General features: G+C 41.8%; 2 protein-coding genes across 4 annotated transcripts in view; one reads left to right on the top strand and one right to left on the bottom strand.

Annotated features, from left to right (window-relative positions):
- Positions 1-26,710, bottom strand: part of LPGAT1 (lysophosphatidylglycerol acyltransferase 1) — a 113,924-nt gene that overhangs the window by 46,219 nt on the left and 40,995 nt on the right. Inside the window, exons 1-3 of one of the 3 annotated variants that reach the window (XM_066361799.1) lie at positions 24,076-24,280; positions 23,665-23,829; positions 22,516-22,780 (exon numbers count right to left, since the gene is read on the bottom strand). In XM_066361799.1, coding sequence (XP_066217896.1) covers positions 22,516-22,753 — 238 coding nt within the window. In that variant the 5' untranslated portion in view covers positions 22,754-22,780; positions 23,665-23,829; positions 24,076-24,280. Of the gene's footprint in view, positions 1-22,515; positions 22,781-23,664; positions 23,830-24,075; positions 24,281-26,710 lie in introns of those variants that run through there. The other 2 variants (XM_066361801.1, XM_066361800.1) reach the window with 2 other exon arrangements.
- Positions 23,173-24,440, top strand: LOC136391984 (basic proline-rich protein-like). Its single transcript, XM_066363939.1, has 2 exons — positions 23,173-23,324; positions 23,615-24,440. The coding sequence occupies exons 1-2, from the start codon at positions 23,173-23,175 to the stop codon at positions 24,438-24,440; spliced, it is 978 nt and encodes a 325-aa protein (XP_066220036.1).

Genomic DNA, 26,710 nt, shown 5'->3' with positions numbered 1-26,710 from the left:
GGCCAAAAAATGTGCTTCACCTCCACCCCACAGGATGTCTATGTCAAATCCCCAGAATCTATGAATATTATTTTATATGGTAAAAGATGTGATTAAATTAACAATCTTGAGAGGAGGAGCTTACTCTGGATCATCAGGATGGTTCCCAAATCAACGACAAGTTGATTCAACGTTCAGTGAACAACTAAAGTGAGGCAACTGTGAGTTGATGCTTCTCACCTCTCTTTCTTCCTACCTAATAAGACACGTACAGAACAGACACAGAGAAGAGAAGGGACACTGTGACTCGGGAGGCAGACAAGTGATGCAGCCACAAGCCCAGGGAAGCTGTAGCGACCAGAAGCTGGAAGAGGCCAGGAATCTCCCCTAGAGCCTCGGGCAAGATTGCTGACACAGAGACTTGAACTTTTAGCCTCCCGAAATGTGAGAGAATAAAGGTCTATTGTTTTATGTGCTTCTTAGTAATTTGTTATGGCAGTCATGGAACATTTATGCAGTACATTTTTCTAGGGGGAAGGTTCTTATGAATCCCAAAAGGTAAAACTACCATTGTAGAGGATAAAGCTGGGGTCGGGAACCTATGGCTCGTGAGCCCGATGTGGCTCTTTTGATGGCTACATCTGGCTCACAGACAAATCTTTAATAAAAAAAAATAATAACGTTAAGCCCTGGCCGGTTGGCTCAGTGGTGGAGCGTCGGCCTGGCGTGCAGGAGTCCCGGGTTTGATTCCCGGCCAGGGCACACAGGAGAAGTGCCCATCTGCTTCTCCACCCCTTCCCCTCTCCTTCCTCTCTGTCTCTCTCTTCCCCTCCCGCAGCCAGGGCTCCATTGGAGCAAAGTTGGCCCGGGCGCTGAGGATGGCTCTGTGGCCTCTGCCTCAGGTGCTAGAGTGGCTCTGGTCGCAACAGAGCAACGCCCCAGATGGGCAGAGCATCGCCCCCTGGTGGGCGTGCCAGGTGGATTCCCGGTTGGGCGCATGTGGGAGTCTGACTGCCTCCCCGTTTCTGGCTTCGGAAAAATACAAAAATAATAATAATAATGTTAAAAATATAAAATATTCTCACGTATTACAATCCATTCATTTCCTACCGCTCATGCTCATGTTTGCAGGTAGCTGGAGCCAATCACAGCTGTCCTCTGGGACAACACCAAATTTTTACTGGATAATGCGTAACGTACACAGTCATTGTATGGCTCTCACGGAATTACATTTTAAAATATGTGGCATTCATGGCTCTCTCAGCCAAAAAGGTTCCCGATCCCTGGGATAAAGCAAAACTATAAACAAAGAAATTAGAAAGTTGTTTTAAAAATCTGCAGACCAAGTCCTTAATTACTTCAATAAGATGCCACAGTTCATAAATGCTGAAATTAAAACTAATACATTGTCCTCTGATATCTAATTCAAAATTCACCGCATTATCCCTTAGAGTTCAACTCTACGAATGCATTAAAAGGCAGTGATTCCCAAACAACTACATAGCTTGTGTAAAATATATAGGTTCCCAGACTCCATCCAGATGAACTGGCTCTCAGTCTCCAGGGCAGATGAATTTATATATATATAAGGTCTACCGGAAAGTTCTGTCCGTTTCTATCACAACAAGTTTCGACACGTAAGCACATGTTTATTTGGCGCATGTGTGCCTATTTTTATCACTTAATGTATACATACTGACGTAGCAAATTAACTAAAACAAAGTTGATTCACGTTAGTCTTATGTGTGAAGCGATAGTGTACCCATGGCTACTGATAAAGTTCATTTACGCCACTGTAATTTTTACGAATTTCAACAAGGAAGAAATGCTACAGAAGCATGTCTGTCGCATCCACCATATTCCCCGGACTTAGCACCCTCCGACTATCACTTGTTTTTGTCCTTACAAAATGTTTTGAAGGGCAAAAAATTCAAAAATGGAGAAGATATCAAGCAAGCACTGGTTCAATTTTTCGCATCAAAAGATAAAACATTTTCCAAAAATGGGATATACAAATTGCCCTCTCGCTGGCAAGAAATCATTAATAATAATGGCAATTATATTACTTAATAAAGTTTATTGACAGTAAGAAAAATTTGTATTTTGTTTTATTCAAAAAACGGACAGAACTTTCCGGTAGACCTTATATATATACATTTTAAAGATCCTGTGATAATTCAGATGTGCAGACAAAAGTGGAAACTACTACTCTAAGGCAGGGGTCAGTAAACTTATTCTATAAAGGATCAGATTATAAACATTTTAGGCATGCAAGTTAAGAGGCAAAGTGGAGGATATTATACAGGTATTTACATAACAAATTTGTTTTCTAAAAAACACCCCAAAATTTTATTGACAAAATTCAAACTATAAAAATAATTAAATCTAGTAGTCTCCTCCTTATCCATGGGAGATACATTCTGAGATCCCCTGTGGATGTCTGAAACTGCAGACAGAACTGAACCCTACATAGACTATGCTGTTTCCTATCCATACATGGTTATGATAAAGCTGAATTTATAAATTAGGAAGGGTAAGAAGTTAACAATAACCAGTAATAAAATAGAGGAATTATAACAATATACTGTCATAAGATGTCAATGCCTTTGGGGCCTTATTAAGTAGAATAACGGGCCTGAACACAAGCACTACGACAGGACAACAGTCAGGCTGATAACCGAGGTGGCCGCTGAGTGGCTGGCTGGCAGGTGCTTACAGCACAGTGTGGACGCGCTGGACAAAGGGGCCACTCACATCCGCTGGGGACAGAGCAGGAAGGTGCAAGATTTCTTCATGCTACTCAGGATATCGTGCAATTTAAAACTTAGGAACTGTTAATTTCTAGAATTTCCCATTTAATATTTTCAGACAGTGGCTGACAGTGGGTAACTGAAACCACAGAAAACAAAACCGTGGGGAGGGTGGGTTACGGCAGAACTCTTTGTGGTACAGCTCTACTAATGAGAAGAACAGAATGCTTTTGGGGAGGAATAACATTTCACTTAATTGGGGTTCAAAGTGAGTGTTTCCTATCATTAGACGGTTTGCAAGTGGGGATCTGTAAAAACCACCGGAGCTGGCCAGGATTTACAAAACAAACAGGCAGTGGGCCGGGCACCACCCACGAGCCATAGCTTACCAACCACAGCAGAAAGGTATTTTTTTTTAAAAGGAAGAAGAAACACAACTCCTGCTCCTAAGTGATTCACACTTAATTAAAGAGACAGGAACAGCAAAGGTAAAACAACAGTGAATAACAGGAAGCAATTCTGAACATTTTATGTTGTAAAGCAATGAGTCCTAACCATTTCAAGTATAAACAGCCTTTTTAATGTCCAAATATGTAGCAGACAGACATCTATGATAGTTCTTTCAGTGTTCAGTGAAAATATCCACAACAAAAAACAACTAGGAAGTCTATAATGCTTTTAAGGAATTTCTGATTAATAAAAACAGCAGCTACAGCCCTGGCTGGTTGGCTCAGTGGTAGAGCGTTGGGCTGGCGTGCAGGAGTCCTGGGTTCGATTCCCGGCCAGGGCACACAGGAGAAGTGCCCATCTGCTTCTCCACCCCTCCCCCTCTCCTTCCTCTCTGTCTCTCTCTTCCCCTCCCGCAGCCGAGGCTCCATTGGAGCAAAGTTGGCCTGGGCGCTGAGGATGGCTCCATGGCCTCTGCCTCAGGCGCTAGAATGGCTCTGGTTGCAAAAGAGCAACGCCCCAGATGGGCAGAGCATCGCTCCCTGGTGGGCATGCCGGGTGGATCCCGGTCGGGTGCATGCAGGAGCCTGACTGCCTCCCCGTTTCCAACTTCAAAAAAATACAAAAAAAAAAACCAAAAAAAACCCAGCAGCTACATATATTTGCTGATCCACAATATGTGTGTGTGTGTGTGTGTGTGTATAGATATATATATATATATATTCTTGCCTCCCTCAGAGAACTCTGAAGCACTATAGGAAATCTCAGCCTCAAGGTTAGATGCCAAAGAGGTCCAGAAAGGAAGGACTAGAAACCGAAGGAATGGGGAGTGACGTCATGGGATTAGATAATTAGGCAGAAATGTTCAGAGACACTGCAGGGAAGATTCTAGGGTAGGAAGAGCATATTGAGAAAATACGGAGGGGCCGACAGGCAGCAGCTTTATACTAAATAAGAGTTGGGAACAGGAGCAAATTATGGAGGCGCAGCCATGTTTGGCATGGCCAAAGAGCCCGCACTGAAGTGCTTTCCCAAACTCATGCCCCGCTAAGCACTCACCATCTCCACTGAGAATTCTTTCCTAAATACACTAGCCCTGTAAGTAAGGAACCCTGGTTTCATCAGGTACAACTCTAAGTGGGTTGCCATCTCCACTTTTCCATCTTAAAAATAAAAATAAAAATGTAAAAAGTCTTCGCTTCTCCTGGAACTATCACCAACTACTCCTCTAAAGCCAAACTTCCGGGAAGTCATACGTTCACGTTTGCATCTTAACTTCACGCAGCCCAGCGCACTCCAATCTAGTTTCCACTTCTACCACCTCAACAAAGCTGCCCTTGCCAAAAGCAACAAGAGGCTAAATCAGCTCTCATCTTACAAAACAAACGGCAGCATTCATCAGACCGCTGCCCTGACACACTGTTGGCTATGACATCACACTCCCGGCAGGCATTCCTTCAGTGCTCTGCTGTTCCTCTTCAGACTCCGCCATCCTCTTCCCAGCCTCCAAAGACTGGAATCCTGACTGTGATCCTGGGACTCTAATCACTCAGCACTTACAGTCTCCCTAGATGATCTCATCCGTCTCCATGGCTTTAAATACCATTGGTAATTTCCCAATCTACCTTTCCAGCTCAGATTTCTCCTCTGTGTTCCAGACTTCATAGCCATATGTTTACTTCAGAGCTCTACTTAGATTCTTCTCACCTATCCTATGCTAAATATGTATCTTTCCTTCTCTGGGCTTCCCTAACCACCCAGCTGCTCACACCAGAAACTTCATGGTCATCCTTGTCCCTTGCTCTTCTGTAACACAGTGAAATGCTGGGCCTCTCACTCCATTTAGTCAAGCCTGCTTTGTTCCCAAGGCCTTCCGGTTAATAGCTTCTTGCATGTAGACATACTAATCATTAGAGGAAATCTGCTTGTGGCTCAAGTTTTAAAATAAGAGCTCCTTGCGACACGGTGCCTCTCCAGAGGAGATAAGGAAAGTAAGTACAAAGATGATGATTATTTATCAAAGATTTGCAGGAACCTCGTGACCAGACTGCCATCAACTAGAGTAGACAGATTAGAACAAAGAAATTTTACACCTTCCTCAGAGCCCTTCTGGCCCCCAGCTATTTGCAGTCAGCAAGCATCTCCTGCCCCTCCCATTTCCCCTTCCCTTGGTATATAAAACAGGGGTCCCCAAACTACGGCCCCCTGAGGCCATTTATCCGACCCGCTGCACTTCAGGAAGGGGCACCTCTTTCATTGGTGGTCAGTGAGAGGAGCATAGTTCCCACTGAAATACTGTCAGTTTGTTGATTTAAATTTATTTGTTCTTTATTTTAAATATTGTATTTGTTCCCATTTTGATTTTTTACTTTAAAATAAGATGTGCAGTGTGCATAGAGATTTGTTCATAGTTTTTTTTTTTATAGTCTGGCCCTTCTACAGTCTGAGGGACAGTGAACTGGCCCCCTGTGTAAAAAGTTTGGGGACCCCTGGTATAAAAGAAGCCTGAACTCTGTTCTTTCTTAAGATGGATTCAAGGCATTACTACCTCTTCCACCTACTCAGTTGATGCCTTCTCCATCAGTAAACCTTTTCTGCCTGACCAGGTGGTGGCACAATGGATAGAGCAATGGCCTGGGATGCTGAGGACCCAGGTTTGAACCCCGAGGTCATTGTCTTGAGCACTGGCTCATAGACATGACCCCACAGTCACTGGCTTGAGCCCAAAAGTCACTGGCTTAAAGCCCAAGGTCGCTGGCTTGAGCCCAAGGTTGCTGGCTTGAGCCCAAGGTTGCTGGCTTAAGCAAGGGGTCACTCACTCTGCTATAGCTCCCGATCAAGGCACATACGAGAAAGCAATCAATGAACAACTAAGGTGTCGCAACAAAGAATCAATGCTTCTCATCTCTCTCCCTTCTAGCCTGTCTGTCACTGTCTGTCCCTCTCCCTCACTCCCTCTCTTTCTCTCTATCACTAAAAATAAATAAATAAAAATAAACCTTTCCTTACTCCAAACACTACTGTTTTGAGTTTCGGCTTTTCAGGGCACCGAGAGTACACTGACTTTGTTCTGAGAACACTTCCACTGCCTCCTCTATGTTCAGTCCCTCTGCTAGTCCTGACATTTTTCCTCCTACATAACTCTCCAGTGAGTTCACCTCTTCTCATCTCTACTGCCCTCACCCCTAGACCTGCAACTATCACCTCCCCTGGGTAAGGGACCATCTTCCAGAGGGTACCCCTTGCACATTCTGAATTCCCTCTAATCCATTTCCACCAAGCCAGCAGAGTATAGAATTACAAATATGAATTGATCTCACCATCCCCCTACTTAAAATCCTTGAATGGTTTCCTCTTAGAGTAAATTTCAAAATCCTTAATACGCACTTAAAAGGCCTCAATGGATTTGGTTTTATCGACTCCCCAGCACCACCACCCCACTCCTCTCTTCATTCACTCCACACTGCAGCCCGTTGGGCCTTCCTTTTGCTCCTGAAACATGACGCACCCTGCTCACCCTGTCCCGGCTCCCTCACCCGGCATCCCCTGGCTGGCTCCCCCTGGTCCCCATTCTCAGCCCACACACCACTTTGTCGAGGAGGCCACTCCCCCTGACACCACTCATCTCCAGACCCAGCCCTCTGTGACTTACTGTCACAGCCCCTATCCTTGTTCTCTGTAGCCCTCGCACAGTGGTGATTCTGTGGCTATCATGTGACTCCTGTTGTCATCCACACAAAACAGTCAACTTCAGAGAGCAGGAACTGTGCTGTTCACGTGCCACTGTTCTCCCTCCACCAGCGCAGGCGCGCAAGTATGTCCTACTGGTTGGAGTAGGTGGAGGAATCAATTAGAAGACAGTTAACATAAACTGCTCTGAAGCATTGCATAATTTATAAACATAAAACTTGGTTAATATTTTAGTTAGACTATGGCTTTATTATTTTAATTGATTGATTTTAGAGAGATAAAGGAAAGGAGAGAGAGAAGCATTCATTTTGTTGTTCCACTTAGTTGTACACTCATTGGTCGCTTCCTATAGGAGCCCTGACCGAGAATCAAACCTTCAAGCCTTGGCATTTTGGAACATTAACTAACTGAGCTAACTGGCCTGGTCTAACTATGGCTTAAATCAATGACAGTAACATTATTTGCTAATTAAAGCAAAACTGTATTGAGCTATAGTATTAGCTAAGGTTGAGTATCCTCAAATATATTTCTAAAACTATCCCGTAAGTTAGCTTTTATTTATCACACATACTTTTCTCTAAAAGGTTACCATAGTTGCTTTCCTAGACATTAATACAATAATAACAAAAGTTATTTATAGAGTACCAAACACCATGCTATTCACTTTACATTTAAGCTTCACAAGAAATAAGTAACATAATCTCCACTTTTATAGCTGAAAAAACTGAGGCTCAGAGAAGTTAAGTAATTAGCTCAAAGTTACACAATTAGAAAATGGTGGTGGTGGCAGGACCCAGCCTCATATGAACTCAAGTCAGTTTTTAAAAATGTTTCATGCTATCTCTAATATCATATTTAATTTATCAATATTTGTTCTTCATTAAAAATACATCTTTATGCCTGACCAGTGGTGATACAGTGGATAAAGTGTCAACCTGGGAAACTGAAGTCCCAGGTTCCAAACCCTAACGTCGCCAGCTTGAGTGCAGGCTCATCCAGCTTGAACGTAGGGTCACCGGCTTGAGCATGAAATCATCAACCTGATCCCAAGGTCGCTGGCTTGAAGCCCAAGGTCGCGGGCTTGAGCCCAAGGTTGCTGGCTTGAGCAAGGGGTCACTGGCTTGGCTTGAGGCCCTGGTCAAGGTACATATGAGAAAGCAATCAATGAACAACTAAAATGCTGCAACTACGAGTTGATGCTTCTCATCTCTCTCCCTCCTTGTCTCTCCCCCTCTCTCTCGAAAAAAAATTAATACATCTTTATATAAGGATCTCAGGTTCAAAATGGCTTTAAATGATTATTTCAGTTTTAAAATTTAGTCTTTCATGGACAAAAACCAATTCTATCTTATCCACTGAAAAAACAGCCTATGACTCATTAAAAATGACACCTTTGTTCCTTATCCATGTAATCTATACTTCAGTCTACAAAATAAATTTAGCTTCTGGTTAATTTTCATCTCTGCAAGGACCTCAATTAACTTTAAAAATGGACCCATTACATTAAGGGAAAATGTGCATATTGATCTCCATTTTCCAAAAAACATTTTGCAGATCCATTTTGGACACATATTTCATCATAAACTCAAAGCCATCCATCAAAATAAGAACTATGCCAAAAATCCTTTTGGTAGGAATTAGTCTAAGTCACACTCTCTAGAAAATTATTTTATAAATCCATAATTTGCTAACTGTCAGTTAGTCAGTCAATAAACATTTGGTTGATCAAAGATACTCCTACAACTAATGTCCTATTTTCTTATGAAAGCAAATAGTATGTATTTTTATTGTTAATAATAGTATTTCTAAGACAACTCCTAGTGAAACACATAACTAGTAACCACTTCCTCAACATATAGTTAGGAAAGGGTCATCTAACCCAATTATGAACATTAATTATTGAAAAACTATTCTCAATGAATATTTTTAAATCCAAGATGAAGTTAATTAGGACTTCTGATTCGCAAACTAATTATTGAAGTCATAATACATAACAAAAAAGGATCATGACTTGTTAAAGAATTAAAATACAACAAAATATACTTAACACTAAAAACTTATTACAACACTACAGTGCTAAATCTAGTATGGTACCGGCATAAGGAGAGACATATACAATCAAGGGAATAGAACTGAGAGTCCGGAAATAAACCCATACGGCTAACTGGTTTTCAACAGGGTACCAAGACCATTCAATGGGGAAAGAATAGTTTTTTCAACAAACTCTGTTAGGACAATTGAATAATCACATGCAAAAGGATAAAGTTTGGACCCCTATCTTGCACCAGAGAGAAAAATTAATGTAAAAGGGATCAAAGACCTAAATATAAAAGCCAAACTCTGAAAAGAAAACATAGGTATAAACCTTCATGACCTTGGAATAGGCAGGCAATAGTTTCTTAGAATGACACTGAAAGCATAAGCAGCCAATGAAAAAATAGGATATAGTTTACAGAATACAGAAAGAATCATGTAACTCAATAATAACAAGACAAATAACTAATTTAAAAATGAGCAAAGGATTTGAATAGGTATTTCTCCAAAGATATACAAATCGTTAATAAGTAAATGAACAGATGCTCAACATTTTTAGTAACTCGGGAAACACAAAGCTAAACCACAATGAGCTACCGCTTCATATTGGTTAAATTAAAACAATAACAACAACAACAAAAAAACACCCAGAAAACAATAAGTATTAGTGCGGATGTAGAGAAACTGGAACTGTGGTGGGAATGTAAAATGGAACAGCTGCTATGAAAAACAGCTTGGCAACTCCTCAAAAAGTTAAACATAGAATTATCATATGACCCAGCAATTTGACTCCTACGTCCAATAGAATTAAAAACATATGTTCACACTGAAACTTATACATGAATGTTCATAGCAGCATTATGCACAATAGCCAAAATGTGGAAACAAGTAAAATGTTCACCAATAGATGAAAGCGTGGTCTATCCATATAATGGAATATTATTCAGCCATACAAAGGAATGAAATACTGACACAGCCCCAACCAGAAAGCTAAGTTGGTTAGAGCATCAACTGGATATGCAAAGGTTGCTGGTTCAATCCCCAGTCAGGGCACATACAGGAACAAAATGTTTCTGTTTCTCTCCCCTCCTCTCTCTCTAAAATCAATCAATAAATTTTAAAAAAGAAAGAAAGAATGATACATTACAATCTGGACAAACCTTGAAAACATTATGGTTAGTGAAAGAAGCCAGGCTCAAAAGACCACATATTGTATGATTCCATTTATATGAAATGTCCAGAATAGGGAAATCCATAGAGACAGAGCATAGATTAGTGGTTGCCAGTGGTTGAAGGGAGAAGAAAATGGGGAGTCACTGCTAATACGTTTGGGGTTTCTTTTAGGGGTGATAAATGCCTGGAACTAGTGAGGGGGGATGGTTGTAAAATCTTGCAACTATAATAAAAACCACTAAATTGTACATTTTAATATGGTGAATTCTAAGGTATGGGGATTATATATCATTTTAAATATATATTTTTTTATTATTTTTTTATTTTTCAATTACAGTTCACATTCAATTATTCTGTATTAGTGTCAAGTGTACAGCACAGTGGTTTGATATATAGACTTTTTTTTTTTAAGTAAGATGAGGAGAGATAGTGTGACAGACTCCCACATGTGCCCTGACAGGGGTCCACCCTGCAACCCCCATCTGGGGTCAATGCTTGAATTAACTGAGCTATCCTCAGCACCTGAGGCTGATGTTTGGCCCAACCAAGCTATCCTCAGCACCTGGAGCCAATGCTTGAACCAACTGAGCCACTGGCGGTGAGAGAGGAAGAAAGAGAGAAGGGGGGGTGATATATATATTCTTAATATTAAACCTACACTGATCATAGTTTAGTCTTTTGATGATTCAATAACTTCTGATGCATTTAAAAATTTATAGATTTTTTTCCCCTTAAAGTGTCAAATAATGCAAAATTCTAATTAACAGCATATGCAAAATGTGTCTTATATATGAGTCATAATGGTTCTTAAGGTCTAACGAGTTAAAAAAAAGTTTGGGACAGTTGTTTGCTAGCAAAACTTGATCATATCTATTAAACCTTAAGAAAAAGATATAACCATGTAACTAAAACTTAGGCATTCTTTTTACAATACTATTTTTTAATTATCTGTACTATAATTTAAAGAAATATAAATCAGCTAGACTTGCTTTATCTTTCATATTTAAAAATATGAAAAGCAAAGAGAAATATATAATTTTTAGTAACTTAAATTTTACATATATTCCTGAGAAGAAATGACACATTCTGCTCATTAATGAGTGCACCAACAGTAGGAACCATTTCACCAGCTTAGTAATATGTTACATGAAACTTGGAAAACCTTGTGATCACAGTTCTCACTAATGGCACTTCATTTTCAGTTCCCATCACAGGCCTCTGCTACGTGAAATCAGCAGTCAAGGTCATTAAACTTTCCAGCTGTAGTGGTAGAACTCATTAATGTACAGCCCTAAGGCTTATAAATGCAAAACTATCATATGCCTAAGAGAAATAAACTAGTAATTATTATTTGAGGTTTCTCTTCTGGGGTCCAGGCAGGTAATGTCAATGAGCAGAGCAGGCCCAGAATAAGACAAGGAAGCAGTGGGACCTCGGTGAACTGGCCAGCATAGGCCCCCTAGAATGGAGGCAGCAGCCCTTACTTGGCTCCAGCAAACAGCTGCAGACAGAAATGAGGGTCCAGCATGGCCAGATTTCTCATTTCTCAAGAGCTGGAAATCTTGTTTTTCTTTTTTATGTTTTGTGCAATCTCCCTAATTTTGAAATGGTGGCAACAAATTTTAAAAAAGTTGGGATAGTACAAAGGCCAAATAATGCACATCAGCTGGTGAATATGACCACTAGTTTGCAAACTCTGAAAAGAAACTCTTGAAACTAGTTTCTAACAAATGAATAAATATACTATATATAATATAATTATTGTATATATAACAGATATATATTCTATACATACTTAACATATAGAATATACAATAAATATATTTATCAAAGTTTGAGGGGCACTGCTCATCCTTAGTTTTCAAGGTGATCTGCAGACCAGACCTATAGAGTGCTTTCATAGCCATATTCCTGACTGAAGTTATCAAGGGTAACTCACTTCTTCCGTTCATTTTTGGTGACATTTTTTTAGAGTATCCAAGTAGAAATTAGAGTGGATATCTTAACTACAAGTAGTCCAACAATCAAAACAGTTTGGGAACCACTGGGAAGGAAAAAAATGGGGTGCTATTTCTTGCTTTTGGACAGACCTTAAAGAAAATTAATTAGGAGGTAAAATTGGTCTCCATTTTAGAATAATCAACTTGTAGTTCAATAGAATGGTGACAGAGCTGCCTCAATTATAATTACCTAGTTGAATAAAAGTCTTGTGCTGCACTTTCTGCTATGACCATGGTAGAGTTATAGACATGGCTCTTCCTGGAAAATACACATGGCAACAAGAGAGAAAGAGAGAAACCTCACAACACTCTTTTCAGCAAACCTAGGAGAAAACAAAAATATAAAAATTCCAAAACACATGCGATCACTGCTAAGATCAAACAAGGCTGGTATCAGAGAGAATAGATAGTGATGGAAGGTGTGACATAGGAGGAGAGGGCCCTGGAGTGGCAGATTTCAGAAAGAAACAGCCAAGATGCAGTTCCTTACAGAAAGGGGTTTATATTGAATGCCGGGGCTGTCTCCCGCCAGTCTCAACTGCAAAGAAAGGAGTGGGAAGTTCAGAATTGGTAGCAAAAAGCCTCCCAGACTCAGTCTGTAGAGGCAGAGGACTTGTGGCAACACAGAAAAACACACCCAGGCACCATATGTAAAAGAGGACACTCTCTGGGGCAGAAATCTAGAAATCTACCCTGGCCCTACCCATACCTCCTACGATAACTGAGGAAAGTCCAATTCATGAAATTACAGGTATTGATCGACTTACAACCTATGCAATTTATGACCATTCAACTTTATGACCACAATTGCTAGCTACGACTGCTCCGCGTCTGGCAGCGCAAGCGTTGCCCAGCCGGGCGTACGACAGTGCGGATCAGCTTCCGGCAGCACTACCATTTCCACGTGCACCATTTCAACTGTTATCCCAGACTCGGTACAATAATGAAAGAAAATTATGATAAAGTATGACTTAAAGATTTTTATAACATCATTTCACAGTACTGTACATATAGCCTACTAAACTTATGACCAAATCTGTTACGACCAGTCTGTCGGAACCAATTGTGGTTGTAAGTCGAGCACGAGCTGTACAGGGAATAAAAGGTGGCTGGCATAGCACTGACTTAAGAGACACTATAAGAAATATGAAATGAGCAGCACAATGTACCAAGTGTCAAAGAATATTCACTAGAAAAATATTACAATGGAGACAAAAGTTGTAACTAAATATTATTGCATGAATCTAAGAAAATCAATAAAGCATAAAAACTCAAGGAAGAAATGTCTAGGCAACAGGAATAGGGAAAGCAAGAACTCCAGAAAGAAACAAAAGAATAAACAAGACCATAAGAAAAATGAAGAAGAGCCCTGGCCGGTTGGCTCAGCGGTAGAGCGTCGGCCTAGCGTGCGGAGGACCCGGGTTCGATTCCCGGCCAGGGCACACAGGAGAAGCGCTCATTTGCTTCTCCACCCCTCTGTCGCGCTTTCCTCTCTGTCTCTCTCTTCCCCTCCCGCAGCCAAGGCTCCATTGGAGCAAAGATGGCCCGGGCGCTGGGGATGGCTCTGTGGCCTCTGCCTCAGGCGCTAGAGTGGCTCTGGTCGCAACATGGCGACGCCCAGGATGGGCAGAGCATCGCCCCCCTGGTGGGCAGAGTGTCGCCCCTGGTGGGCGTGCCGGGTGGATCCCGGTCGGGCGCATGCGGGAGTCTGTCTGACTGTCTCTCCCTGTTTCCAGCTTCAGAAAAATGAAAAAAAAAAAAAAAAGAAAAATGAAGAAGAGACAGAAAGTAGAACAAACAGAAAAGACACTGCAAAGCCATAGAAAGAGATATTAAAGACAAACAAATGAAAAGTATTTAAAAGGATTAAAGAAAAAACAATAGATAAAAAAGGATATACAAAGGGATATCCAACAGACATGTAATTAGGGTCACCAAAACAGAAAACTAAAATAAATATTTAAAGATAAAAATTAAAGAAAACTTTCCTGAAATAAAAACAGATTTGACTCTACATATTAAAAGGGCACACATGAGCCAGCATGTCCTACTCCAGTATATCCCAGTAAAGTTACTAAATATTAGAGAGAAAAAGAAAATCCTTTGGGTAGATAGGTAAAAAAGACCAAATCATTAATAACAGGGAAAATATTCAAGCTGGCTTCACACATCTCTACAGCAACATTTAATGCCAGGAGACATCTGCATAACACATGTAAGAAAGAAAGAGCGAGCCAAGAATTTTATTACCTGCTAAGCTATCCATCAAGTGTAAAGCAATTTTAAAAAGTTCTGAAAATGTTGTAAGAATAATATTCCTATGTTGTTCCCGTGACCCTTTATTGAGACGCTATTATAGGATGAACTTTAGCCAACCAAAGGATGACTGGGAAAACTTTCGGCAGAAGTGCCTGGGTGACCACTATATATACTTAACTGAAGAATTAAGACTAAAACAGAAGGCAATAAGGGTAATAAAATGAAACATAAATAGTATAGGTCTTAACAAAATATAAATGCACCTAGCGTGCGGAGGACCCGGGTTCGATTCCCGGCCAGGGCACACAGGAGAAGCGCCCATTTGCTTCTCCACCCCTCCGCCGCACTTTCCTCTCTGTCTCTCTCTTCCCCTCCCGCAGCCAAGGCTCCATTGGAGCAAAGATGGCCCGGGCGCTGGGGATGGCTCTGTGGCCTCTGCCCCAGGCGCTAGAGTGGCTCTGGTCGCAATATGGCGACGCCCAGGATGGGCAGAGCATCGCCCCCTGGTGGGCAGAGCTTCGCCCCATGGTGGGCGTGCCGGGTGGATCCCGGTCGGGCGCATGCGGGAGTCTGTCTGACTGTCTCTCCCCGTTTCCAGCTTCAGAAAAATGAAAAAAAAAAAAAAATATATATATATATAAATGCAAATAACAAAAACTGAAAGGAGAAAGTGAGCAGGAAGTATAAAACTAACTGATTACCTTGATTTAACAGCTGAGAATAAATGGATAGCCTTAAAACTCACAAAGCAAGTAATAGAAAATACAAGCATGCATAATAGTACAAATGCAAATATTACTGTGAATAAATAATATGGAGTATTGACTAAAATTGGGTGATGGAGAAGAGAAAAGGGAAGAGAGAAGACAAGATTTAAAAAGAATTTTACCTTAGCCCTAGCCAGGTAGTACAGTTGGTTAGATACGCCAAGGTTGTGGGTTTGATCCCCAGTTAGGTCACATACAAGAATCAACCAGTGAGTGCATAAATAAGTAGAACAACAAACTGATGTCTCTTTCTCTCTCCCTCCCTCTCTCTCTAATGTCAACAAAAAAGATTTTTCAAAAATTAAAAAAAAAAAAATTTTACCTTTGTTCATTGAAAGACAATTAATAGTTATTAGCAATAGAGAACTAAGGATATCATATAAAGTAACCAATAAGACAAATAGACAAGCCTTAGTAAATATTAGCACAATAAAAAGCACAGAAAAACAAACTCCACAGTGAAAGACTTAAAATTTATATATAAAATCAGAAAAAATAAAATACAATGACAGAGCACTGACAAACATATCTGGCATGCCAATAAATATAAATGAAATCAACTCATTAAAAGAAAGAGATTTTCAAATTGACTCATAAAGTGAGACGTAACTCCATGTGGATTATTAGAGACAAATCTAAATCAAAGTCATTAGATTAGCCTGGCCGGTTGGCTCAGTGGTAGAGCATTGGCCTGGTGTGCAGAAGTCCCAGGTTCGATTCCCAGCCAGGGCACACAGGAGAAGCGCCAATCTGCTTCTCCACCCTTCCCCCTCCCTCTCTGTTTCTCTCTTCCCCTCCGGCAGCCAGGGCTCCATTGGAGCAGGGTTGGCCCGGGCGCTGAGGATGGCTCTGTGGCCTCTGTCTCAGGCACTGGAATGGCTCTGGTTGCAGCAGAGCAAAGCCCCAGGTGGGCAGAGCATTGCCCCCTGGTGGACATGCTGGGTGGATACCAGTCGGGCACATGCGGGAGTCTGTCTGACTGCCTCCCTATTTCCAACTTCAGAAAAGTACAAAAAATAAAAATTAAATAAATAAATAAATAAAATATAAAAAAAAAATTAAGAAAAAGTCATTAGAAAAGTTCAGAAACAAAAGGATGGGCAAAGATATACCACGCAAATGTAAACAAAAATAAAATAGGAATTGTTTCACTCAGCTTTCTGACTCCAGAATTTGAGGTCTTTTTTTTTTTTTCTGAATCAGATCCTAAAGCACTACAAATACTGCTTCAAGTGCTTCTATAATAAGCACGTGGTATGTCTGCATGAATGAATACATATTTTCAAAAGAAAAACTATCTAAAATTAATTACTCAGTTACATTCGATCTTTGATATATGACCAGTTATCAAATTTAAAGTATCACCAGTCTGCTGAGTTTAAAGTATTTAGTAATATCCACCTTTAATGATATATTTTCCATATAAAAATCAAAACAATATACGTACTGAAAACTCCTTGGCTGAATTTATGTCAAGATCAGTTTTCAACCTAACATTATATAGTAACTCCTCACTCTGATGAATCTATTGTCAAGCACTCAAAAATTAAAATTCCAGTTGAACTGTTATTCTCTGTAAGAGCAGAAACTTAAGAAAGTAGGAGTTTTATCATCTACAGTACACTAAAAATACTTCCGATGAAGCAACAATTTCTTTAACTTCTTACAGAAATCCATAACTGTGATATTGCTTTCAGGTGTTAAAGAGTTGTTGCTTTGAAAAGAGATTTTATGCCAAAGAAACAAAAGAACATATGGGTAGTAAAAATCGAGATAACCTCCAGGAATATTATATAAAAATCAATAATGGCTCTTTAAATACAAAAAATAAGCCTGTGACAACATCAGCTCAGTTAATGCTTAAGGGGAAGTAACTGTGAAATCTCTGTGTTTCAATTTCAACATCAATAACTAAGAGTGGGGATAATAATAGAACCAACCAGATAAGACTGGTCTGAGCGTTAAAATGACCGAAACACTGAGAACACTTGTCTTATATTTCAATATATGTTAGCTAATATTATCATCGCAGATATAAATTTCAAACTGACACATTATTCAAGTCTTTTAAATCTATTATAATTATGATAAAGTTGGCCCCACAGGAATATTTCCCTAACGAAAAAAAGAAAAAGGAATGTGAAACCACTTCTTCCTTAAATCCCTATGCCCTGTCTGCTATCACCTACCCTACCACTGATGGGAGACCAGGAGCCCTTCCTCTTTTATCCCAGGGCACATGTCCATGAGAGCTTATACCAGCAGGTGTTCGTTGTTGGTGCACTGTCTTCCCCACCAAGGCTGCTGTGAACTCCTTACAGCCAGCGATTATGTCTTGTGCATCTCAGCACCTCCAGGGCACCTGTTCCCACACATAATAAAAGCTCAATAAAGGTGTGTTAAATTAACAAATGTGGAACTCTAGGATACGTATTTATATTTATGTGTGTGAAAAACATGATCCCGTTTGGGATTTATATTTCTGGATTGCAACAACCTTGATATCAGACCTTTTAGGAGGGTAGGCAGCTAAAGCGCCTCAGCTGGGTCCAAGAAAGAAAGAAGGGATCATTCAAGAAAAAGTTAGACACTATGGAGCACTCAGTGAGCATCAGGCCCTGGGGTCATAAGGAAGACCACATCGATATCTGTGAAGAGCCCCCAACAGTGAGTACATATGTTAAAGCTAGATCAAGATGTCTGACTCCAGAGTTGTAAATTGCCCTGCTCTTTCCACTAGAACAATGCTTTTCAAATGCTGACAGAGCTCACAGTACACAATACATTCCTGGTACAGGTATACACATTTCAGATCTTTTCTGTTTAATTCTATTGTACTTGACTTTTTTAAAATGTTCATCTTGACACATTAAATTGCTTTATGACTCAATCAAAATGTAGAGAAATACTGGTCTAGAAGATATACTTTTTAAAATTTCTCTAGAATTTCAAGGTCAGATATAATACCTAATATTTTTTTCTCACACAATGAATTTGTATCCCAGTAAAAATGCTATCAAATAAACAACTCACAAAGACTAGCACAGAGCCATGACAGCTGTCACTTGGGGAGTGGGCGGACGCTAAACCTAGTCTCCATTAGCTTTCCAGAAAACCACCCAAGTGAATACCCACTCAGGGAGACAGCATTTGCTAAGCAAAAGCAGGTTGGTGGCAAGTGCCCGGACACCTCAGCTCCCTTTCAGCTACACTGTCATCCTAAAGACTCCCATTCCATACAGAAATTCTGGTGCTTCCACTTACGATGAATACTTTTTAAAACAATTTTGTGTAAAAGACTTTAAAATTCATTTATTAAAATAAGTGAAATGAGAATTAAAATAACCTTTTAAATAAACACATTTTATTTTTTTAAAAAATCTCTCTCGGAAATTTGCCAATCTTCACTTAAATTGTGGGGAGGGAAGTATAGTGATTTATCCCAGATCTGAATAAAGCATGCAGAAGTGGACCATTCATTAAGCTAGTATCTCTTTTGGTGTGCCCTTGAAATAGGAGAGCTAAGGTGGTATTCATGTTTTCCTTAATGTGAGATGTTGGGGTACCACTAAAGGAAATGTGATACCAACAAGCATCATTACTTAGTCTCAAGCTAGAGAAGAACAAACCCCAATGTCCTCAGAGTTCTTTTGATAATTGTGTTCCCCTTAAAAGACATATAGTCAGACTGTGGTGGAAAGACCAGAAAAACCCTTTCTATCTTATGTCTCCAGGGACACTACTCCAGCTCTGAGAACATAAATTAAGCACAAAAGGTTCTTTTAAGTTCTTGGACTTACTAGCCTCACCATTCCCCAACCAAGAGGCATGTCTGAGTTTCAAGGACTCATTTTTTTTTTTATTTATTCATTTTAGAGAGGAGAGAGAGAGGGGGAGAGAGAGAGAGAGAGAGAGAGAGAGAGAGAGAGAGAGAAGGGGGAGGAGCTGGAAGCATCAACTCCCATATGTGCCTTGACCAGGCAAGCCCAGGGTTTCGAACCGGCGACCTCAGCATTTCCAGGTCGACGCTTTATCCACTGCACCACCACAGGTCAGGCTCAAGGACTCATTTGTGTGACATTTGCCTCAAATTAGAAGACAATTTTATAAAACTTGAATGAGGCCCTGGCTGGTTGGCTCAGTGGATAGAGCATCAGCCCAGCATATGGATATCCCAGGTTTAATCCCCTCAGGGCACACATGAGAAGCAACCATCTGCTTCTCTCTCTCTTCTCCTCCCACAACCTGTGGCTGGACTGCTTCAAATGTCAGCCCCAGGTGCTGAGGATAGCTCGGTTGATTCGAGCATCAGCCCCAGACGGGAGTTGCTGGGTAGATCCCAGTTGCGGTGTATGTGGAAGTCTGTCTCACAATCCCCCCTCCCCTCACTTAAAAAAAAAAACAAAAAAAAAAACTTGGATGAACTTTCCTGTTTTTCCTAAAAGAAAGCTGCTTAGAACTATGTTTAGAAAAATATTTTTTTCATAAAGAGAAAATGCATTTTTCCTAAGAAAAAGGCAAAAGGCATACTGTCTATTAATCAGCTCTGCCCACCAGAACTTCCTGTGATGATGGAAGTGTTCTGTATCCGGACCATCCAACACAGCAGTCACCAGCCACCCAGCAGGGAGCACTTGAAATGTGGTAGGTGTGACTGAGAACCTGAATTTTAAATGTTATTTCATTTTAATTAATTTAAATTTAAATAGCCACGTAGGCTAGAAACTACCATATGGGGCAGTAGAGGATTGATAATCAACATTAAGTCCTCAGCAGCAGAGCCATAATTGACTTGTCTTAGACTGAATGTCACATTTTGAAAAAAATGGTATTCTAAACCACTATTCACTTTTCAGCTTCCTAATTAATATTTAATTCATATTTAAGGTTTCCTTGGCAGTGGTTTTTTCAACAAAGTTTGGCAATTTCTATTCTAAAACATGAACAGATTAGACTGCTGAGCAGAATTCCTTTGGCAACATGCAATTTCCCATCTGTGAAACTTAAGCATCGGGAAAAGAGGGGGGAAAAGGAACAGGAAAAAACTTAAACCCTCTTCCTCTTGATACAAAGGGAAGAAATGAAACATGTAAATTCATACAAAGGTTAATATAACCTCCTGGACCAGCGATTTTCACCCAGAGCGCCACGGCAGGCACACTGGTGGGCCACAAGAATTTTTAAAACACGCACTACCTGACTGTCCAGTCAGAGGCACCAACTCCTTTTCCCCACTGTCAAAGTCAAAAATGACAACAGCCAACACAATAGCCATCTGGTGTGAATAAATGAAAATTATATCTCTATTTTTTGGTCAGATCAGCAAAAAATATATACTTTTGGGTGTGCTGCAGAATTTTAGTAATTAGTTTACATGTGCCATGAGATGAAAAAGGTGGGAAATCGCTGTCCTAGACACTTTGACGGGTACATCTGCTCACCAACCCCTGCTTATGCTTGCTTCTTTAGACCCAGCTGCAGCTTTCAATGAAAGTCATTCCTACATTTGTTTGACCCCTTACCTGTGTTCTGTTATGATCAAGCCCTGACCAGACCCCTGAAAGTGTTCTACCTATAGAAACACCATTTAAAATAAACACACTAAAATATCCTATTCCTAAATAAGACGAACTGATCAAATGTTCAAAGCGCAGCAGCCTGAAGAGAGGAGATGCTTCAGAGAGCCTGAACTATGCAGACCATGTGGAGACCACTTTCCAAGCAGGTGGCAGAAGAAACTGTGCAGTTCTATAGTCAGCAAGGAAGAAATACCCCAAGAACATAGCCTTATAAATACATACATTGCAGCTATGCTGGGACCATAGGATAACTTTCACTTCAAGCAGCACTTAAAATTGCACTTCTTATGATCTCAAGGTCAATGTCCAAAAAAATTTTTTTCAGCTTCTCATCAATGCTAACACTTATAGCACACACACAAGCACAAAAATTTCAGTAATTTCATCATGATTAAGTAGAATGAACTTCTAGAACTTATATCTAAAAATACTATGAGCTCCTTTAAAACAAGCAACTTAAGTACACCATATGAAGAGCAAAGCCACTAGTACCACGTAAGATATCTGGGGAAGCTCAAACTATACAAAGCAAAGCAATTCTAAAACAGCAGTATGATTCAGGTACGTCTTCAACACCATAGATGAGAACTCCATTCACCTCTATCACCATTACTGCTACAAGTTCTCATACAAGGACTAGAAGCTCACCTACCGTATCCAAAAAGCACTGGGATCTCGGTAAGACACATGACAAGGAAGCAATGCATACACTACCCTGGGGCTTCAGGTCTTCCAGAATAATAAATGGCATTGCCAGAAGGAGAAAAGGCATCACCTGGGCAACTGAGAGCACTCTGACCCAGCAAGAGCCTGTCAGGCCCCATAAAAGCTGGGTGCTATCAGTCCTTTTCCCATGTGTCTGATAAAATCTGCAGGTGCAGCCTGGACAGCAAAGAGGTAGACAGAGAATCTAAAATGGGGAACTGCCGTGCTGTTCGACCCTGAGAGTACCCTCCTCACTCAGCCAAGCTACAAACTACAGACTCCACTGACCACAGCACCTACAGGGGGATCTCTAAGAGTCTATCAGTTATAAAATCCCAAGATAAAAGCCTCAACGTCTGAGACAAGTGCTAGAGACCTCAATGCTTTTTCATCCTCCTAATTCTTAGGGGGGAAAAGTCAATTAAATACACAATTTCCATAGCAGAGGCACAAGTTCTCAAAGCATATAAGGCTTCAAAACATAAAATAAACATTACTTCTCATTTAGTTCTCTAAAAGTCCACTTCAGAACAGCACTGCTCCTACCTCCCAGCATGCAATTTAAAGGCAGAAATAAAAATATACTGAAAGACACTCAGAAGATAAATTAGATTAACACTGATTAAACCTAATATTTATATTTAATATTCTAATACATATTTATGAGATAAAACCGAGATTCTAGTAACCAAAATAAATGTACGTAATAGAAAAGAAAACCACTGTTTGGCTCAGTCCTTTTTCTAAATCCCAATGTTTAGGAGCTAAATGTCTTACTTCTTTATTTTATAAGCCCTTATGTTCTATATAACCCAGTCCTATTTCTCTAGCAGAGCCTTTTCAGACCAGTTTCACTGTCAGTCAAATAAATAACATATTGAAGATATTAAAACATAATTATGAAATTATACTTCTGAAAATATCTTTATTAATTGGGATTCTAAAGAAAAAACTCAATAGGACTGTTTTCTATTTATTTTTTCAAGAGTCCAAGCATTAAAGCTCATCATCAACCCAACATGTAATATATATACATATATATATATATATTTAATCATGGCTCCTGAATTAAGCACAACATTACACATTTCTTCATTTACTGTACATCAAACAAAAGTGCTCTCACTCTTACCTGTATATCCAGCATACCATCCCCAAGAAGCCACCATGCCTAAAAGCCATTTATACATGATTCCTTCAATGTACCAGAAGCGCTTACTGTCCAGCACTCGAAGGGGCTGAAGTACAATCACATAGCAGACGTAGGATGAAATTGCAACCAGGTTGTTGGCGACCATGAAGGCGAACCTCATCAGGGCTTTCACCAAGATCCAGCCCAGCCACGGAGCTTCCTCCAAAGTCACAGCCATTCTCACATTGGAGTCCGTCCTGTCTTTCTGGGATGAAAGGAAAATTCACTTAAAAAGGAAAATAGATTTTAAACATCGAAATAGTCATCAACATAGAAATCGTCTCTAGCACAAAAAATAAATAAAAGAAAAGAAAATCGAGGGTCTGAACCTTGCCGGTGTAGTACCTCGGCGATCTCTCCGGGAAATTCCAGAGGGGGACAGAGAGCGAGGGAGGAGGAGCCGCACAAGGTCAAGGGAGCTGTTCACAGAGGCACAGGGTATGTCATAATATATTTAGCAAATGATAATGCTATATCCCCACTAACTAAGCGGTGGCCGTCCCCGCACCGCGTCTCACTGCAGTCTTCTGATTGACTTTAAGGAAGACAAATAGACCCACTTCCTTCAGACACTCTCAGTCTCTCCAAACTGAGGACATGACTGACAAGAAGACTGAAACCTCTCGATCAGATTTCCCAGATTCCGGAAACCTGGTACCCTCTCCAACATCATTCCTGCACACTGATTCATTCCTGCCAAAGGTCTCTCGCATGAGCAAAAAGAGTTCCGCTAAAAATGATCCTCTATGGCAAAGGGGGGGTTTTGTTTTCCTTTTTTCTTTTTCTTTTTTTTAAGTAAAAAAGGAGAGGGGCCTAGAAAAAGGACAGAAAGGTGAGAGGAAGAAAGTGGGCGATAAGGCGGAAAGGAGGAAGGACAGAAGCAGGGGGAGGGGACCAAAAGCCAGAAGGAGGCAAAGGCGAGGGGAACAGGGATGGTGGGAATGAAGTCTCCGACCGGAGGGCCGGGGAGCAGGCGATGATGAAAGAAGCGGAGAAGCAGAGGCGACGACTGCGCTCAGCAGGCGGGTGGAGCCCGCAGCGGTGGAGACGCGGTCGGGGCGGCGGTCCTGGCCCGCGCGCCGGGCTCACCTCGCGGGCGGTGGAGCGCGGGGCCGAGCGGGCCCGGGGACCGGCGGCGCAGGGCGCGCGGACGCGGCGGCGGCGGCGGGTGTCGCTGGTCGAGGGTTCGCGGTCATGGACGCGGCGGCGGCCGACGCGCGGCGCAAGCGGGCGCCCTACTGCCCTCACGGATGCCTGAGGACAGAGGGACGGCGGGGACTCAGAGGCCGGACCTGTCACCGGGGCGGGTCCCGGGGAGGCGGGCGGACGCCCCGCGCTCCCGCCTCCTCCTCGGGGCCTACCGCCCCCGGTCCCTCATGCCGCCGCCGCCGCCGCCTCCCCCGGGCGCACGACGACGACACCCCTCCCCACCCCCCAGCGCCTCCCCGGGCCCGGCGCCGCCGCAGCCCCGGGGCCTGCGCCCGCCGAGCCGGGAGTTACCTCGGGCTGGCCGGGTCCCGGCCCGGGCTGCGGGAGCCAGAGGGGCCGGAAGAATGCATAGCCGGCGGCGGGAGGCGGCGGCGGGACCCGGCCTCGCTCCGGCTGCGGCGTGTTCCGCGCCCGTCCCCGGCGGCGCGGAGACTCGGTCCCCACGGCCGGCAGCGTCCGCCGGGCTGGTGGGGAGGGGCGACGGGGAGGAAGCGGCGGGAGTCGGGACTGCGGCGGAGCCGCCCCCAGAGCGCCCTCTAATGAAGGCGCAGCCGCCGCCGCCTGGCTCGCTCGTCCCGCCACCACCCGGCGCCCCCGAGCCGGCCGCGGGTCAAGGCCCTTGGGGCTGCCTGGCCCCCGGGCCGGGACCTCGCTGAGGCCAGAACCGAGGAGAAGGGCCTCTCGGTCAAGTCCCGGAATGAGCACCAATCCTTCCACCACACGAGGAGCGCTTCGGTCCAAATCGAGAGCCCCGGTTCAGCCCAAACAGCCGTTTTTCATTGTTAGGGCTCTCCTCTCTATAGCCGAGCACTGCCCAAACTGGGAAGCTGTTTCCTTGAAGACTGAAGATGTCCTCTTTGCTAATGAAACCCAGTGGCTCTCCAGGCTTTTCTTCTGACTTTCTCCAGAGCATCAAGTTCTAGAGTTTAAAGTCAATTCATTTTAAGTGCCAGAATTCTTGTTTCTGGAAAACACCTGAAACATTAGCAACTGCAATTCCCCATCCATCCTCCCGTCCCCGTCCCCTCAAAAAAAAGGGGAGGGGGAATACAGTGGAAATTAATAAATAGCCTACAAAAAGACACTAAAATTAAGTTTGTCAAGGAGGGAAAAGCATTTAGGCAGCGCATGCCATTAAATGATCAAAAATCGGTGGCCATAGCATAGGTACACCTGGACAGGCTTAGTAACTCCTGGGATCCGAGCGGCATTCAATTTCAAGGATGGACCACCGGAAGGAACATAGAGAAACAGCCCAGTGACCTGCCTACCTGAACATTTTCAAATGGCCTGTCTACATTTCAGTTTAGAAAATAAACTTATAAAAGCTTGTTACAGCCTTTAATGAATTTGTAAATGGGGAGGAGGGCAATTTTTACACGTTCCTAGTGACCTGCCATAAATATTTAAATCAGAATGTCACCTATTTGAAAATGTTTGTCACTGTGTTTGCTTTGAAATCTCAACTACTTCTCTCTTGCACTGTAGCTTCAGTTTCTCTTTGGTTCATGGATTAGGAAAATAAATTTCTCCTTACATTATATGAAAGAACACTTTCTTCTCCTATTCCCTTCAGTAATGAAGAAATACAGGAAAGCAGAGAGCCTCGCTGAAATAATTCAATTCCTTTCCATTTATTATTATTATTATTTGTGTTTATTTATGTGTTATTTACCTATTTCATTGATATTATATTTTAACTATACAGGGCTTAAAAAAGGCACCAGGCCCTGTCAGAGAACTTTCCATATAAGTTCAACTGATGCATAACAAAAGTTAGATATGCTCTTTCTGTTCCCTGTATTCCCTCTAAGAATTTAGATGTCAAGGTAATAGCATCTTTAAATAAATATCATGAGAGGAATAATATATGTACTGTGGATTATTGCTCAAAATATGTAATTGTAGTCTTAAGTAAAATAGATGAGGCACATCTTTCTTCCTAGAATCAAGAGTAAACTCCGCTAAGAGTTTCATTTGGTCCATCCTATTCAGCATTCCCCCACATGCTGGTAAACACTGGTTGACACCTGGAGAGATACAACATAGATGAGATGTATACCTGGTTCCTGGACCACAGATCATCTGCCAGAGCGCCAGATACACCAGAGCTTGCCGAGATGTAATTAGTATCAGCCAGTGAGGTGCAGAAAAGAACCAGAAGTTGGGCAGGGCCTTGTATAGTGGATCTCACTCACGCTTTAGTATGCAAAAACATTACTTGGGGTGTCTTTTGAAAAGATTGATTCCTGGGCCTCACAACCAGAAAATTTTAATACTCTAGACCAGAAGGGCCTAGAAACCTGCCTTTTAAGAAACGTTAATAGGTGTTTCTGACGCAGGTAGTATGCAGACCCTGCTGTAAGAAACCCTGACCTGAAGGTATCTTGAGATTATCACATCATTTCTACATCCTTTATAATTTTTAATTTTTTTGTTCATATCTGTTCTCATCTGTGTTAGTTTGCTGGGGCTGCCATAACAAAATACCATGGCCTGGGTGACTTAAGCAACAGAAATTTATTTTCTCACAGTTCTGGAGGCTAGAAGTCTAAGATCCAGGTATTGGCAGGGTGTTTTTTCTGAGGCCTCTGTCCTTGGCCTGCAGCTAGTCATCTTCACCCTGCGTCATTCACATGGTCATCTCTGTGTGTGCATGAGTCTGATGTCCTCTCTATGTGCTCTAATATCTTCTCATAAGAATACCAGTCACATTGGATTAGGGTCCACCTAATGACCCCGTGTTATTTAATTACCCTTTCAAAGGCCCTATTTCCAAAGGTAGTCACCTTCTGAGCTTCTGAGGGTCAGGGCTTCAATGTATGAACTTTAGGGGGACACAATTCACTCATAACATCCTCCTCATACTGTTTATACTGCAGAATTTGCCATTTAAGTAGGTCCTGATGGAAGGGACATAGAAGCC

This window comes from Saccopteryx leptura, chromosome 2 (assembly GCF_036850995.1).
Source record: "Saccopteryx leptura isolate mSacLep1 chromosome 2, mSacLep1_pri_phased_curated, whole genome shotgun sequence".
Lineage (NCBI taxonomy): Eukaryota > Metazoa > Chordata > Mammalia > Chiroptera > Emballonuridae > Saccopteryx > Saccopteryx leptura.
The sequence above is the reverse complement of the archived record's forward strand: the minus strand, read 5'-3'. Positions and strand labels throughout refer to the sequence as shown.